General features: G+C 33.1%; 1 protein-coding gene across 1 annotated transcript in view; it reads right to left on the bottom strand.

Annotated features, from left to right (window-relative positions):
* The window catches only part of Cfap47 (cilia and flagella associated protein 47), a 403,733-nt gene that overhangs the window by 190,909 nt on the left and 195,544 nt on the right, over nucleotides 1-17,280 (bottom strand). Inside the window, 5 exon segments of the mRNA XM_047535909.1 lie at nucleotides 78-223; nucleotides 1,747-1,802; nucleotides 6,171-6,248; nucleotides 9,952-10,040; nucleotides 11,541-11,691. Coding sequence (XP_047391865.1) covers nucleotides 78-223; nucleotides 1,747-1,802; nucleotides 6,171-6,248; nucleotides 9,952-10,040; nucleotides 11,541-11,691 — 520 coding nt within the window.

Below are 17,280 nucleotides of genomic sequence, written 5' to 3'. Positions count from 1 at the left end.
GCCTTTAAGTGGCCTGTACTAGTAACCTCATTATGGTGGTAGGCCACAATAGAAGCATAAACCAGTTGTGTTCTCACCTCTTTATTTTGCAAGAGGATGGCACAGTAGCGTATGTGGACGTCAAATGGAAGATAGTAGAGCTCCAGGCTTGAAGATCCTCTTCCTTCCAGGGTAAGATTGTGTACAGAGCAGAAAAACTCTCTGATGAAATTGGATTTAATTGCTACCAAAACACGACACAGAGCTAGTTGATATATAATAAGTACTATTCAAATAAAGGAGTTGCTCTAATTTGTACACATTTTGGGATCTATAAATTTATAGCATTAGAACACAGGATTAGAAGATGATACACTATATTTTAAAATGAAAGTATGGGTGACCCCAGGTCAGGCTAGTTATAACAAAATGCATAGGGATGGGCTGGAGATATGGCTCAGTTGGTAGAGTGGCTGCTTTGCAAGCACAAAGCCCTGGGTTCAATCCCCAGCACCGCAAAAAAAAAAAAAAAAAAAAAAAAAAAAAATGCATAGGGATGACCCCCTGTGATAAAAATTTCTTTCCAAAAGGAACTTCACTACTATTTAAAATTAACCTGAATACCCATAGTAAAAGAATCATTCTTGAATCTCCAACTTTTTGTGGATTAGGTGATAGTTTATATTACAAAGTATAATGGACAATTTGAACGGGAAATGAAGGTCTATTTTATATACTCAAATGTACACACACTTCTGATTTTAGTAGTTTTAAAACAGGTCCATGTATTTTTTTTCTTTTATAATTTTTTAAAATTGTATTTATTTTATTTTTATAAAATTTTAAAATTTTATTTGTTCTAATTAGTTGTACTTGACAGTAGAATGCATTTATACATTGGGGATATGGTGCACCTGTCTTAGTGACATCATCCCAACAAACAGTATGCTAAAATGTGGCAGTATTGAAGCAATGGGATTTCTGACACTAGAACAGATAATATAACACAATTTCTGCCTATTTCTCTCACTTTCTTGGATCAATTGCCTTTAGAATCCAGTTGCCATTCTGTGAAGAAGCCTGGGTCACAAGGAGAAGCCACCTATAAATGTCCAGGCAAAAGACCCCAGTTGAGGTCCAGGACAAAAGGCATCAGACATACGAATGACAAAGCCTTTGAGATCAGTCAAGTCCTAGTATCCATCTGATGGCACAGCTTGAGAGACCTTAAGCTAGAATCATTCGGTTGAACCCAGTCACCCCCAAAATATGAGAGATAATCACTATAATTTATTTTTATTGTTACATTACATTTGGGGTAGTCTGTTCTGCAGCTAGGGATAACCAGAACTTTCCTATATTGATTTTCCTATCCGTCGTTTCTAGACCTACAGTTTTTTCATAAAACAAAGTAAATCTGTATTATCCTTACAATTCTAAACATAGTAATATTTGTCAGTTGAGTAGGTTTAAACAGTTCAAAATAATCCAAGAGACAAAAAGCCACATATCTAAACACAGTCCTTGTGCAGTAGAGGGAACTAAGACTTAGTAGTTAAAGGAGAGATGTGGGCAGAATCCTTTAAAGGGTTAACAGCAGAAAAGGCAGAAAACCAACACTTAGCCTCTAATCCTACCTGAGATCCCCAGGGTTTGCCATTCTGACTATAGTTGCAAACACCTCTTGATGAATATTTCATTTCATATTATGCTTTGTGTATAAAAGTCAGACATGAAAACACATAAAAACTTATTTAAGATACTTACAGGTTTTTAAGACACTTTTGGTATAGGAAGAGCCCTCAGCGCCATCACATCCATTGCTAATCACACCATCACCATCACAAGAAAATAGGAAAATAACATCAACAGCAAATACAAAACAATTTTTTAAAAATTATCTATTTTAATTAAATCTTATAGAACCCTAAAAATTATAACTACCTACAATATGACATGCAAAGACCACAGATATATTTCACATATCATTTGATATTTATATTGTTTGAGAAAGTAAAAACAATGAAATGAAAAAAATAAGGAAAATACCAATTAACCATATTTTAACTCTTATAAAATTTTTGATAAAAAGATACCCTTTTATCCTTGTAGAGAAGTATAAATTTGATAATAATAACCCTAATCCAGAGACTTAAGGAGAAGATGGTCTTAGTTAAAAATAAATTAATAAATAAATACACTCTCCAAAAGCAGTTCTATAGCTTGATTACTTGAAAAAAAATGATCTTTTCTAAGTTTATTATTTCCACATTTGGCTTGGGAGGCTAGGGCAGGAGGATCATGAGTTCAAAGCCAGACTGAGCAACTTAGCAAGGCCCTAAGCAATTAAGAAAGACCTTGCCTCAGAAAAAAAAAATGAAAAGGACTAGGGATGTAGTTCAGTGGTTCAATACCTGGTACCAAAAAAATAAATCTATATCTATATCTGTATATTTTATACATATAAAATTACATATATATAATTTGTTTCTTTTTAATAATTGGTTACATTTCTAGAAATGAAGTAGCAAATCACAGCCTGAAGCAACTGTTTTCTTTGACAGTTTCCATGTCTTCTAAAACCCATCAATTTCCCCCATATTGCACTTCTTTAATATTAGGACCACTTTGCTCAACAAGCTGTCAACTAATATTTGGGGTCAAACACATTAATTACCTTATTTTTTTTCCTGAGATTACAAAAATTTCATAATTACTCACTTTGCCATTTGCTTTTACCTGAGTCAGATGCTCTAAAAATATACAGACTTTTCAAGTAATGTTACCCTAAATACCTCCATTACTTTTTTCTTATTTTAATTTTATGAATAATTATCTTTTCATTACATCATACTCTTAATGATGTTATTTACCACTTCTAATTGTTCAGTGCTTTTTTTCTATTCATAGGCATTCTGGCTAGCAGCTTAAGTACTGTAAGGCCTTTTTTAAAAAAGTAAAATGCATTTAATATTTTATGTAATTTGAGCATTTGATAGGCACTTTAATTTAAGGCTGCCATAGACTTAATAATAATAGATGGACATTTCACATTCATAATGAAGATCATACAGAGTGGAAAGAATAACAAAGAGTGCTTATTATTTCTCCATATATGGCTCCATTGTCATCTCTTTGATAATGGAGCTTAGGGTAGAAAGACTGATTAAAATCCACATTTAGTTCAATACTTGTAATTTCTAATCCTTCAATCATTTTTATCATAGTGTGTAGAAAAGCACACCAATCTGGGATTCATAACCTTTTTTTTCCCCTTGCCTATTTTGTCAGAAACAAGTAATGAGAGTGCCTTTGAAGAAGTCAAGAATTGCCTCGTTTCAAAGAAATGTCTCAAACTCCAATAAATTAAGATACTAATATTCCTTGTGGTAACGAAAGACAGAAAACTTTGGGGATTTAGAAATTTGTCCTGGCTTTTCAATGAAACGAATGATTATCATGATTGTTAAAGACATCAGAAAATAATTTTGTTAAAATTACTAGCTTGTGAAAATTCTATTATACTTGATTAATGTTCCTGAGTCTAGAAATTCAATGATATACCTAATATATTCATCAAACCATTATCTTGGATGTCCTACAAACAAAATGGAAAACAACTCATTTACCTTTTTGTTACTCCCTACACTTAAGTCTATGCAACAATTTTTCTATATATTCATAAATTACGGTTGAAACTATAGTAGAGGGAACCTGTTTAAATTCTTTCTGGTTTCAGGGAAAAATAGCATCAAAAGAGGCTAAAATTATATAAAATACTGTGATCAAACAATGGAATATTTCCTGGTAATTCAGGGAGTGAGAGTCAGGGAGTGGAAGCTATTTTTGAGATGTAAAGGGGTGACATTTCTTTTTCCTATGCAGTAGTGGTATGTAGCTCTTTTCAAGTTAAAATAATTAAAATGTCATTAGGTTGGTTAGCTTCCAGGCATGAATAAATAGCCCTAAAGGTGATTTCCTACTTAAGCCTTTACCAAAATGGAAGCTCTTTATTGTAGCACCTTAAAAAAAGGGGAAGGGACTCAGTGGCCCTGTAGAGAGTCATAACAATGGTATGTTTGCTATTTTTTTTACTATTTTGGTCTCTAGATGGTTGAAAAATGTCTAAAGAAGGGGCCCTAACCTGAGGTCTAAGGGTACAGTGGATCTGGGAATTTGAATGGTGAAAAATCCATCTTGATTTCCACTAACTTATAACCAAAGTCAGTCTCAGCAACTTAGTAAGACCCTAAGCAATCCAGCGAGATTCTGTCTCAAAATAAAAAATAAAAAGAGCTAGGGATATGTCTCAGTGGTTGAGTGCCCTGGGTTCAAATCCTGGAACCAAAAAAATTAAATTAAATGAAATTAAGTTTATTTTTAAAAAGATAAGAAACTATAAAAAAGAAAGTTTCTTGTAACTTCAGAGTCCATGGTTTCAACAATTCTAGAACTTTGGATATAATAAAAGCTATTATAGAATATTATATAAAGTAAGCATGTTAAAATTTGAGATGCAGAATTCCTATTGTGTTCTGCAAATCATGAAAGTAGATTCAATTTTGCTATTCATTGCACTGATTTGATTTTGAGCTATTTATGCTCACAGATTGCTACAACATTGATTTAGGATCTAACTCTAATTTAATATATGATATGATACATTTTTCATAAGTAATGTGAATAAATTATTTCAAGGGCATTCAGGCAAAATCTATGATAATAAAACAGCCACTTAATCAAGAAGAAGCAAGAGACTAAAAAGATAAAAAAATCTAGGAGAACTGTTAACTGAAATGTTTTCAGCAATATTAGTATTTCATATCTATGAAGAAATTAAAAGAAAATATCTTAATCCTCTTATTCTTATGGTATCTCTAGTGCTGCCTTACAGATCAATGCATTAATTCATGTTTCATTGTTCACTAAAGCAAAATGTGTAAGCAAAACTTTGAATGTCCTACTTAAGCATGAAATTAGCATTCAATAAAACAATGCAATGAGACAAAAATTGTTTTCTTCTTTAACAACTTTTCTCATAGACTAGCCATTGAAGAAATCAAATATCTAAAATAGATAAAACACTTTTGCTCTCCCAGAAGTATTGATTTAATATATTTAAATATAATTCACCATTGGAAAATGAACTATACTCGCTTTAATCTTATTAAGATTTGCAAAAGCACTTTAACAGTTTCTGATGACTTTAACACTGGGAGTTCTTATGTTGTCAAAACTGCCAAAGTCTTGCCTCCTGATAATTTTCGCATCTAAAAAATAACATTGATACTGTCAAGAATTACACAGAGATGAACAAAGGTATAAAATACACTAACATCATAATATTAATGGTCAACATATGCATGCATTTCATTCATAGAAAACTACGTTATTTTCTTTCCATCATTCTTTAATCTAGGTAATATTGTTTTTAAACATACTTCACTTTAAACAGTTATTCTGTAGCTTAAAATAGGTGGGAAATAAAAAATAATCTTAACTTTTAAAAAATTATGCTTCTCTATTCAGGACTGAAAGTTCCTTTTTAATCTACATACAGACCTCATGATGCAGGCAGAATAAGTTTAAACACAGTTGATCATAATTATACATAAATTGTTTCCAAATTTACTCATCTGCAAAATTTATTTGTAACCCTAAAATCAACACTCATGGTATTTTCACAGTGTTCAAGGACACATGCAGAGTTCTAATCAGTGATTGCTCCAATTCCCAATTAAGGCCAAGTTCTAGGACCAGGTAGACAGGGTTTGAATCATTTCCTTGCCATCTATTAGTTGGGCTGCCATCAGGCAAGTAATTTATGAAATAAGGAAAACAGAATCTATGAATATGGGTTATTTCTAAGATTTAAGATTATAATCTATGCAACTCTATCTTTCTTCTAGGAGCAATGGTTCAGTATTCACAATGAGTATTTTGACAAATTTGTAGAACATAACTCCATGAATAATGAAAATCTACTGTATTTAATCAACTGTACAATTTTCTTGTACATGATCCTAGTAACACCTAACATATATTTAAATAAGAGTGTAAATAATGTTAAATAAACATTTTGAATAAATGAAAACTATGATAAAACTGTATATATAGCAAGTTTCCTTGAGTGCTAATTTCTCAGAACTTTTCCTCAGATACTTTTGAGTATAAAATATATAGACATTTACTCATAATTCATGTGTTGTCCAGAATCAGTTAATTGTGATGGCAAATAGACAAATGTTGTGGATTCCACCAAAATGACGCTGAAAAAAAAATAAACAATTAAACAATTATTTTCAAATGTATTGCAAAAAATGTAGATGACCATAAAACACTCTTTTACTTTCTTTCTACCATTCATAAAACACAATTAGGATCAGAATAAACCACAGTTAGAAATGTTCATGTTTTCTTGTTCTGCAACTGAAAGCATATATGTTAGAAAGGTAAAGATCTGGAATGGAAATACGTGAAATAGTACTTTATATGGAAAATAAATATGATATTCTTTTATATGGTAAGGCAACACTGAGTTTTCATAGCAAGGAAATTCAGAACATAAATCACTGCCCAAATTATATTCCAGAAATAATCCGGAAATCACAAACTGGTCTTAAGGCATAGTCAGAACTATATACATTTCATAATCTTATTTCTAAAAAAAAAGGAGAAATATATACTTTAGAAATAGACATGAGATATGGGTAGCTAATTAATCACTACATTATCAAGATGTAGGTTCACTGATAGAGCTCTTGCCCAGCATGTACAAGGCCCTGGGTTCCATGCCCAGCACTGCAAAAAATAAGAAGGAAAAAAAATCACAGAATATTATTGATCATACCATCTTTTGAAATCACAAAGCAATGCAGCCTTTTTTGGTATGACTGTTACAGTTTGAATATGAGGTATCCCCCACAAACTCCTATGTTAATGCAGGAATGTTAGAAGGTGAAATGATTGGCCCAAGAGAGCTGTAAGCTAATCATTCATTCTTGTTTGAAGAACTAACTGGGAGGTTAGGCAGGTGTGGCATGGCTGAAGGAGGTGAGTCACTGGGGGCATATCCTGGAAGGGCACATCTTCCCTGTGGCCCCTTCCCCACTGTTCTCTCTCTCTCTGTTTCCTGGCTTTACCGTGAATTGAGCAGCTTTCCTCCACTACCTGCTTTGGCTGTGATGTTCTGCCTTCCCTTGGGCCCAGAGCAATGGAGTCAGCTGTCTATGGACACAGACCTCTGAAACCATAAACCCCAAATGAACTTTTCCTCCTCTAAATTGTTCTTGTTGAGTATTTTGGTCCCAGTGATGCAAAGCTGACTAACATAATGCTAATGCTCATTTAGTCAAGAAAGTTAAAGATATTCCTTTTGTGTATTAGGTGTTAGTGTGAGACAGAGTGCTGGAAAACACAAAAATGAGTATGTTATCCTCCATTCCTTAGGCTGCCCACATTGTACAGGAAGACAGCATTAAAATAATACTATAGCATTAGGTTAAAGATGTCATTAAAAATCATGTTGGGATTATACTTTTAGTGTGCTAGACTAAAAAGACTATCAATGAAGCAAAACTGTCCTTCAAAAGTGAAAAATAAATTAAGACATTTCCAACAAGCAAACACTGAAATAATTCATTGATAACAGAAATATCACATATGAAGTACTAAAGGGACTCCTTCAGCTTGAAAGAAAAGGACATTAGATGTTGAATAAAAACTACATGAATAAATAAAATCCACCAGCAAAGGTAATTACATAGGTAAATACATTTAAAAAATTACAACTTTTTATTGTGCTTTCCCATTTAAAAGAGACTGGAGTATGACAATAAATATAAAACTATTTTATGGGTTTATAATACATAAAGATGTAATCATTATAACAATAACAACATTAAAGAAGAGTTAGGAAAAAAGATATATTACAGCACAATTTTTGAATTATATTGAAATTAAATTGGTATTAATTTGTTTTAGATTGTTTTAACTTAGAATGTTAATTATAACATTCAGAATAAGTACTAAGAAAATAACTTGAAAAACAAAGTAAAAGAAACAAATGGAATAAAATTGGCACACTTAATTTTTTTTAAACAAAATCAGGTAATAATGGAGAAATAGGTAAACAAAAATATAAGACATAAAGAAAATAAATATAAAAGTGGCAGACAAATTCTACTATATCAGAGATTCTATTAAATATAAATGGATAAAACACTTAATCAAAAGGCAGAAATTGACAAAACAGATAAAAGAAAATAGACAAAGACTGGATTCAAAGACACAAACAGATTGAGCTTAAAAAGGATTTAAAAAAAGCATATCATTAAATAATAAAAAAATAGAGAACTCCACGAACCCATACCCAGAGCAGTGGGTGATAACTACAAAGAACAACTGTTCAAGCTCTCTGGAAATGGTTTCAAGGGCATACAACTAATGGAGAAAAGACTATTCAACAACATCTACTAAAATTCAGTAAGAAAACCTAAACCTGTAGTCTCTGGTATTTGAATCAAGAAAACCTTCTCCCTCCCTCACAGTTTGGTAAGACCACTAATGCCAAGAACACAGGGCTTCCTCCTCCCCAGTCTTCTATCTTTCTGGCAGGGGTAAAACTCCAAAATTTCTTATACTTCTCCCATTATGTATTGCTGAAACCAGGATCTGGGCAAGTGCAGCTGCGTGAAGATAAGGGTCTCCCATCTTACACTGAGCTTCTATTCATGGAACTGAGGCTTTACAACAGATGTGGCACTGCTCATAATAATAAGAACCCCACAATTGCCCTTACCTCAGCTTGTAAAGTGCTCGTTCTATGCTAGGATCAGATATTTTACCTCAGGAGAGAAGTAAGTTTTAAAGCAGATAATTCCTAATCTCTTCCCCAAGGAGCTAATTTCATTTTCAAGAAAGTAAGTAGAAGTTCAAGCCAAAGCATGCTTTTAAGACAGTGTGGGTTATGGTGAAAGGCATTGGGGATAAGATAGACTCAATAAAAATATCAGCTTAATTGTAGGCCTGTAGGTCAAAAGAACATGAATTTGATTGGATTAGTCTGAAGAGCAATTTATGTTCCCCTTGGGCATTCGAATTAATGAAGTTTAATAGTTTGGGCAGGAAGAGATATGCATCACTAAAATAACCTAGCCAGTCAGTAAAAATTTAGAAGAATAAATATTAACAAGCCTTGGGGAGATAGATTCAGTACCCAAATTTGATACAATGTATTTTCTAAAATGTCCAGATTTCTTCATAAAATATATGAAATATGCAAAGAAACAGAAAAAGAAGCAGGCAACAGAAACTGCTGTTAGAATGAGAAAGATATCATACTTAACAGAAAACAAATTTAAAATAGTCATTATAAATATCTTCAAAGGACTAAAGGAAACTATGATAAAAGAAGTAAAGGAAGATGTGATTACAACATAGCACCAAAGAGAAAATACCAATAAAGACTGACACTATGAAAAGGCACCAAATAGAAATTCTGGAGTTAGAAACCACAATAATTGATATGGTAAATTCACTGGTAAGCTCAACAGTAGATTTGACCTGGCAGAAAAAAGTAATTAACAAACTTAAAGATTGATTGATTATAAAATCGATCAATTCAATAAAATGAATAAAAAAATTAAAATTTAATTCAATAAAAATGAATTTAAAAAGTCTATCAATTCAAAAATTTTTTTAAAAAATTGAAAGAACACCAAATTTAAATAAACAGAATGCTTATAGGTAAAATTTTTAAATTTGATATGATCAAGTACTAGTACAAGAAAAAAATTATTTACTTTCATTATTTGTTCTATTTTATCTGATGATGCTTATAAGTTTACAGGAATGTAAACACATTTAATTTCTCCTCAAAATAGTTCATGTTGGAGAGGTAAAGAAACTACATAGTTCTTTTAAGAGTGAAAATAGCTAATTGCAATAAACTTACACTAACCAATAACTTACCTAAAGTCTCCAGCAGTTGGGAAGGGGTTTTTCACATTTATAGTAACTTCCTTCCATTGATAACATGGAGTTTTGCATTTCACAATTTCCTAAATTAAAAAAGAAAGAAAGAAAGAAATGATACTATGTGATAATAACAACAAAGAATATCTTTAATTATATACAATGTAAACTTAAAATTCTACAAATTGTCCATTTAAATATTACACTGACCATAATTTATCTAATTCTCCTTATCCCATAAATATTACAGTGCTAAAATCTGGGTAGGAAAGGATAAAAATGTATTTAATCTCAACATTGATTCATAGTACTATGCTAATAATTAAACCATTTGTCAAAACAGTGTTTCTCAAAATGATCTCTTTAAAATTAGCTTGTTAATGACTGGACATGGTTTCTATTTTCAAATAATTAGTCACATATATATATTAGAGACAGAGACACAGGAGTGCTGTGTGTGTGCATGTGTGTATAAATATCTGTGTATAAGACTGTGCCACATCAGTATTTATAATGTGTTGGCTACACTGACATTCATATTGTAATAAAAGCACAGATACAAAATAAAAACTTCAAATTATCCAAGGGAATTCCATGGAGTAGAATTTTCTGGAAATTTCACATTTTTAAGCAGATTATGTTCTTAATCTATTTTATTTCTCCATTATTATGTAATTTACTTTTTACTTTTCTAAGAACAGATGGGGAAATAACCAGAGTTTCATGACCTTCAAGTGTCAGTTTTTCTCCCCTGGGGTCACATTAATGACAGTCTAAAACTAGCCACATGTTTTAACTATATATGGCAAAGCATTATGTTGGTTTCAGAGAATTTACATGAGAAAGTTGGGAATTGTTAAGCATTCATTATTTAAAAGGAAATCAGAAGGCAAAAACACATATCTTGGTGACAAATTCTTACTTCCTGCTCTGGGCATCCCTGTCTAACGAGTCTGTCTGTCCATGTGAGCATTTTCTTGTTGTCCACACACAACTTGCCACTAATTGAGTCTCCTAGAGTAAGTGTCTTTTTCTCAATCTTATTTTGTATGCCCTAAATTCTTTATAATCCATATGGCAGTCTGGCAATAATAAATTTGCTTGTTCTTTACCATATATCCAAGGTAGAAAATAATGTTTAGAGAAGATAATGACTATAAAAGGCAATCATAACAATGTCCCAGCCATATTATAAAGATTTAAAAAACCATTCTCCCCCATCCTTTGAGATATAAACACTTTGAACTCTATTAAGAACATCATCACCTTTCAATAAATGCCAGCATTAGCATTAATTTTTATAATGAATTTGTTCCACAAGACACTCCAGAAAAATTGATAGCATTCCTGTCAGACAAAGGAAAAATTCTTTTTTGATGCATAAACTTTCAACCCTTAGTCCAAACAAAAACATAAACACACGCCCAGACTGTTTCAACTTAAATCACAAATCTTCAGAGCTAAAGGATTATCTCAAGGGTCAAGAGCTACATAGAAATAAAACATGGAAGAACACCCAATGGCCATGACATGCTGGGGTTGAATAATAAAAGCAAAAATATAAAAAATAAGTAAAATTTACTTACAAGTGCTTTAAAATCAAGGACTTCACCTTTTAGAGCAAAAGTCATTGTAATACCTCCTATTCCACACATGGGTTTAGAAATTAAGAGCAGTGAAGCTTCAGCAGGATGGAGGAAACGACTGGTAAATTTCAGAGTGATATTAACTTGGTTTCTATTTAATAAAAGATAAAAGAGAAAATAATTTATTGAAAAAGACAAGTATTTTATTCAGTGTAGAACATGTGCCTATACCCCTAGACTCTGAACTGTATTTACTTTTACAAAAAATATAAAGACTGTTGAAGTCTTGATTCAGCCTCTAAAATCTAAATTTACCTCCCAAATGTATGTGGAATATGCCAAATACTGGATTTTCTAACAGTGAGCCACAGAAAATCATATATGCATTTTTGTACTAAATTCATAGTATATTGTTTGCTAGTATTTAGGCAAATTTATAGTCATGTCATTTGGTTTTGGTCACATGGAGAAAAAATACCAATTTATAAAAATACCTAAAACCATGGTTGAAAATAAAATTTGAAGTTCAAATTGGCATGATGGTAGATAAATAGTAATATCCTTGTTGTGTGAGAGAAATATTCAATTTAAAGAAAGAATAAACAAAATATACCAATTCCCCTTAATCTTTACCTTTATAGGATAAAATATGGCATAATGCAAAGATCCTATGGATTTAGAGAAGATTCCATTTATCATTTTGTAGGAAAATTATTATACCATGGCGCTCTAACAAACTTGCATGACTCCACATTGGACACATATGTGTGGCCTAACTGCAGCTGACAGAAGACTTGGGAGAAAGCCTCATGAACTTGCTACAACATAACAGTGTGGAGGCTCATGAGAGATGTTGTTAGAACATTTCTCAACAGCCTCCTAACTTCCCAAAGAAACTGTCACCAGTCAGATTCTCCTTGCCTCCTGGATTCTGATGAGGTGTTGGGTCTTGCTACATCACTCCCTTTCCAGTAGAGTTACAGGCTATGAAACTGCTTAGTGGCCCCATGAAATTGGGTTCTCAGCAACAGGGGGCCCTACCATCCATGATGTAGTCGTCGGGCTACTTTTGTCTTGGTGTTACTCTGCACAGGGGACGTTGAAGATAGGGCACCTTTGAATATTCTTGCATTCACTGTATATGTAAACAATGAACTCCCTCAATCAAGAATGAGCTCACTGTTTCTGTATTGGCTCAGTCTTTTGGGTTGGCTCACCTTGGTACAGCTGTGGGTGATGAATCTTGGGGAAATTTTACCATTGATTTTACTGAGGCTTTTAGCATGGTTAGCATTATACATCATATGACATTCATTCTTTTTACAAACTACCACCTATTATACTCTCTTATGGTATATTTATTGTAGAATGGAGTGGGGAATAGATTCCTTTAGTGTCAAACCTCGTACTAACTTCTCTAGAACCTTTATGCAATTGCTATTGAATAGGTGAGATTGGGAAGCAGCAAAGAGTATGGTTTTCGTGAAAGAGGAACTTTCAAAATAAATAGAAATGTTTAAAAATTTACTTTGTAGGGAAAATTACAACTCACATCTAGCAGCAGTAAGGGGGATTTTTATTCAGATAGGTATCCTCACCAATCTCCTTACTTTTGGGCAAAAGGACTAGTATAAAAGGCCCATGGGCTTGAATTTAATTGAGAACAAAGAACATCTAATGTTGAAATCTTTTTCTGGGTGTGTGCAGGCTCAAATTTCATGTTAGGATTCCTGTGAGTGACTTAGGAATTTTCTAGATATTCTAAAAATTATCATTAGATAAAGTTCAATAATTGATTCACTTGGTTGATAACCATAGATAATTTATAATGTTCCAGGCATTGTTTTAGGTTTTATTGGATAGAGTATTTAGAAAAAAACATACTATTCCTGATTTCCTGGATCATATATTCTAGAGTACATGGATGATGTTGCCACATCACAAAATAAATTTGAAAGTTACAAATTGCATATGTGCCACAAAGTGGAATGACAGCATGCAGTGGGGAGTGAGATACAGTCTGCAGCATCAGAAGAGGAGATATGTAAGGTGGGATAAGAACAATGAGATTGAATTAGCTATATTGAAGAATGGAGGAAAGAAGGCAGAATTATAATGTATTTGAGGAACTAATCAAAGACCAGTAGTGCTAAAGCATAAGGAGCAAGGAGAATAGTGATAAAAGTTGTAGACAAGAGCAAGTCATGAAGCTAAGGGAAGCTAAGGCAGAATGATCCCAAATTCAAGGATAGCTTTGAAGAACTTAATGAGACCCTTCCTCAAAAAAATTTTTTAGGGTTGGGGATATAGCTCAATTGATAGAGTGCTTGCCTCACATGTACAAGGCCCTGGGTTCAATCCCCAGCACTGCCACCAAAAAAAAAAAAATTTTTTTAAATGGGCTAGGGTTGTAGCTCAGTGGTAGAGTACTTGCCTAGCACTCAAGAGGCCCTGGGTTCCAATACTCAGAATCACAAAAAAATGAAAGTATTCCTTGGATCTACTGATATATTAGGTCTATTTTAAGCAAAGAGTATCATGAATAAATTTACATTAAAATATTTGCCATTCAAATATACTGAATGAGTTGCAGAGAAACCATTTAGGAGTCTGTCATGGTTGTCTAGCACTAAAATGGTGTTATATTAATTTAGGGTGGAAGATATGTAGAAGAAGGAAAGATACTAATTTTAAAATAAAATTGGTAAACTCAGTAGGACCTGGTAATGGATTGGATCCTCATAGAAGTTTATTTTTTAAAAAGGAGGTTCACCTGGACTGTCCATACCCACCACTTCTGGACCCTATCACCCACACTCTGGGCAGATTCAGTGCCCCACATTGTGACTCCCAGCATGTTTGGAGACTGATGCAGACATCTTGAATTATCCCTGAGGATGTGGCCACCATCTTTGGGTAGGGTGGCTACCGTCCTGAGATGCGTGCAGGAGACTAGAGGTCCGTTGACAGGTACCTCCCTTGCATTGGGATACTAAGGACTGAGGGTTTGAGTGGTGGATGACTGTGTACCATAGATTTTTGTTTTAATTTTTAATTTTATACTTCTTCTTTTTTTCTCACTCTATTTTCCTTTTATTTACCCATTTCCTTGGAGTCTCTTTCTACCTTTTCTCATGCTAAAGACCAACTTCTTTTGATCCCACTCTCACTCTTCCCTTGATCTAGTACCTCTATATACTCACTTCTTATCTCCTCACTATACTCTTTGTCCACCATTAGAAATTGTAGAGCTCACTGCAAGCCTATTGGTTATACTGTAGATAATAATCGAATTCATCGTGTTTATTACAATACTGCTAACGTCTTTATAGGGGCTATCTGGTTGAGGGCTGCATATTGTTTGATTTGGGTGCTGCTAATATTGATTTCCCTCTCAAAGGGCAGGTACTGGAAACCTTCAGGGTCACAATAAGCCTATGGGGGCATGGGGGAAGCTGCAATACCTCAGATCTTCATTGCTAAAGGGGAAGATACAGGAACGATATGAAAAAACATGGGAAGAAACCAAGAAGAAACCAAGATGTTATTTTGATAGAATCCAATGACAGCATGGAAGTAGAAATGACAGAAAAGGAGTTTAGAATGTACATGATTAAAATGATCTCTGAAGCAAAGGATGAGATAAGAGAGCAAATGCAGGCAATGCATGATCACTCCAATAAACAGTTAAAAGAGAAAATACAGGAAGTAAAAGAGTATTTCAATGAAGAGATAGAGATTCTGAAAAAAAAAAAAAAACAGAAATCCTTGAAAGGAAAGAAACAATAAACCAAATAAAAAACTCAATAGAAAGCATCACCAACAGAATAGATCTATTAGAATCTCAGAGAGATTCTGTCTGAGATTCTGAGACAGAATCTCAGAAAATGAACACAAAATACTTAATTTTGAAAATAAAGTTGTCCAAAATGAGAAGATGGTAAGAAATCATGAACAGAACCTCCAAGAATTATGGAATATCATGAAAAGACCAAATTTAAGAATTATTGAGATTGAGGAAGGTGCAGAGATACAAACCAAAGGAATTAACAACCTGTTCAACAAAATAATATCAGAGAATTTCCCAAAGCTGAAGAAATAAATGGAAAATCAAATACAAGAGGCTTACAGAACACCAAATGAACAAAATTACAACAGATCCACACCAAGGCACATTATAATGAAAATGTCTCACATACAAAATAAAGATAGAATTTTAAAGGCTGGGAGAGAAAAGCATCAGATTACATATAAGGGGAAACCAATACGGATATCAGCAGATTTAGAGCCCAGACTCTAAAACCTAGAAGGGCCTGGAACAATATATATCAAGCTCTGAAAGAACATAGATGCCAATCAAGAATCTTATACCCAGCAAAACTAACCTTCAGATTTGATGATGAAATAAAATCTGTCCATGATAAACAAAAGTTAAAAGAATTTACAAAAAGAATGCCTGCATTACAGAACATTCTCAGCAAAAAATTTCATGAGGAGGAAGTGAAAAACAACAATGCAAGTCAGCAAAGGGAAGAACTACCCTAACGGAAAAGCCAATCAAAGGAGAAACCAAGTCAAGCTAAAAACCAAAAATATGCCAAAATGACCGGGAATACAAATAACATCTCAGTAATAACCCTGAATGTTAATGGCCTAAACTCATTAATCAAAAGACATAGATTGGCAGATTGAATTCAAAAGAAAGACCCAACACTATGCTGCCGTCAAGAGACTCATCTCATAGAAAAAGATACTCACAGACTAAAGGTGAAAGGATGGGGAAAAACATACCATGCACATGGACTCAGTAAAAAAGCAGGGGTCTCCATCCTCATACCAGATAAAGTGAACTTCAAACCTAAGTTAGTCAGAAGGAATAAAGAAGGACATTTCATACTGTTTAAGGGAACCATAAACCAGCAAGACATAAGGATTGTAAATATTTATGCCCCAAACAATGGCACACCCATGAACATCAAACAAATCCTTCTCAATTCCAGGGAAAAACAGACCACAACAAAATAATACTGGGTGACTTTAAACACACTGCTCTCACTACTGGAGATCTTCCAAACAAAAACTGAACTAAGAAACTATATAATTAAATAATACAATCAATGATTTAGACTAAATGGACATATATAGAGTATTTCATCTGTCATTGAGCAAATACCCTTTCTTCTTAGCAGTTCATGGACCTCCTCCAAAATAGACCATATGCTATGCCACAAAACAGCCATTAGTAAATTAAAAAAATAGAGATACTACCTTGTATTCTATCAGATCGTAAGGGAATACAATTAGAAATCAATGACAAAATAAAAAACAAAAACTACTCCAATACCTGGAGAGTAAATAATATGCTATTGAATGATGCAATGTTAACAGAAGACAACAGGGAGGAAATTAAAAATTTCTTAGAGGTAAATGAGAACAATGATGAACACTCTGAAAGCAGTACTAAGAGGAAAGTTCATTGCATTGAGCTCATACATTAAAGGAATAAAAAGTCAACAACTAAATGACCTAATATTAGATCTCAAAGCCCTAGAAAAAGAACAGATAAACACCAAAAGTAGTAGAAGGCAGGAAATAATTAAAATTAGAGCTGAAATCAATGAAATTGAAACAAGAGAATTCAAAAAATTGACAAAAGAAAAAAAGTGGTTCAAAAATTATCATAATCTAATTAACATGGACATAATGAAAGATCTCATGGACATATACTTAAGTCCAATCA

Source organism: Sciurus carolinensis, chromosome X (assembly GCF_902686445.1).
Source record: "Sciurus carolinensis chromosome X, mSciCar1.2, whole genome shotgun sequence".
Lineage (NCBI taxonomy): Eukaryota > Metazoa > Chordata > Mammalia > Rodentia > Sciuridae > Sciurus > Sciurus carolinensis.
This window is presented reverse-complemented; position numbering and strand designations above follow the sequence as displayed.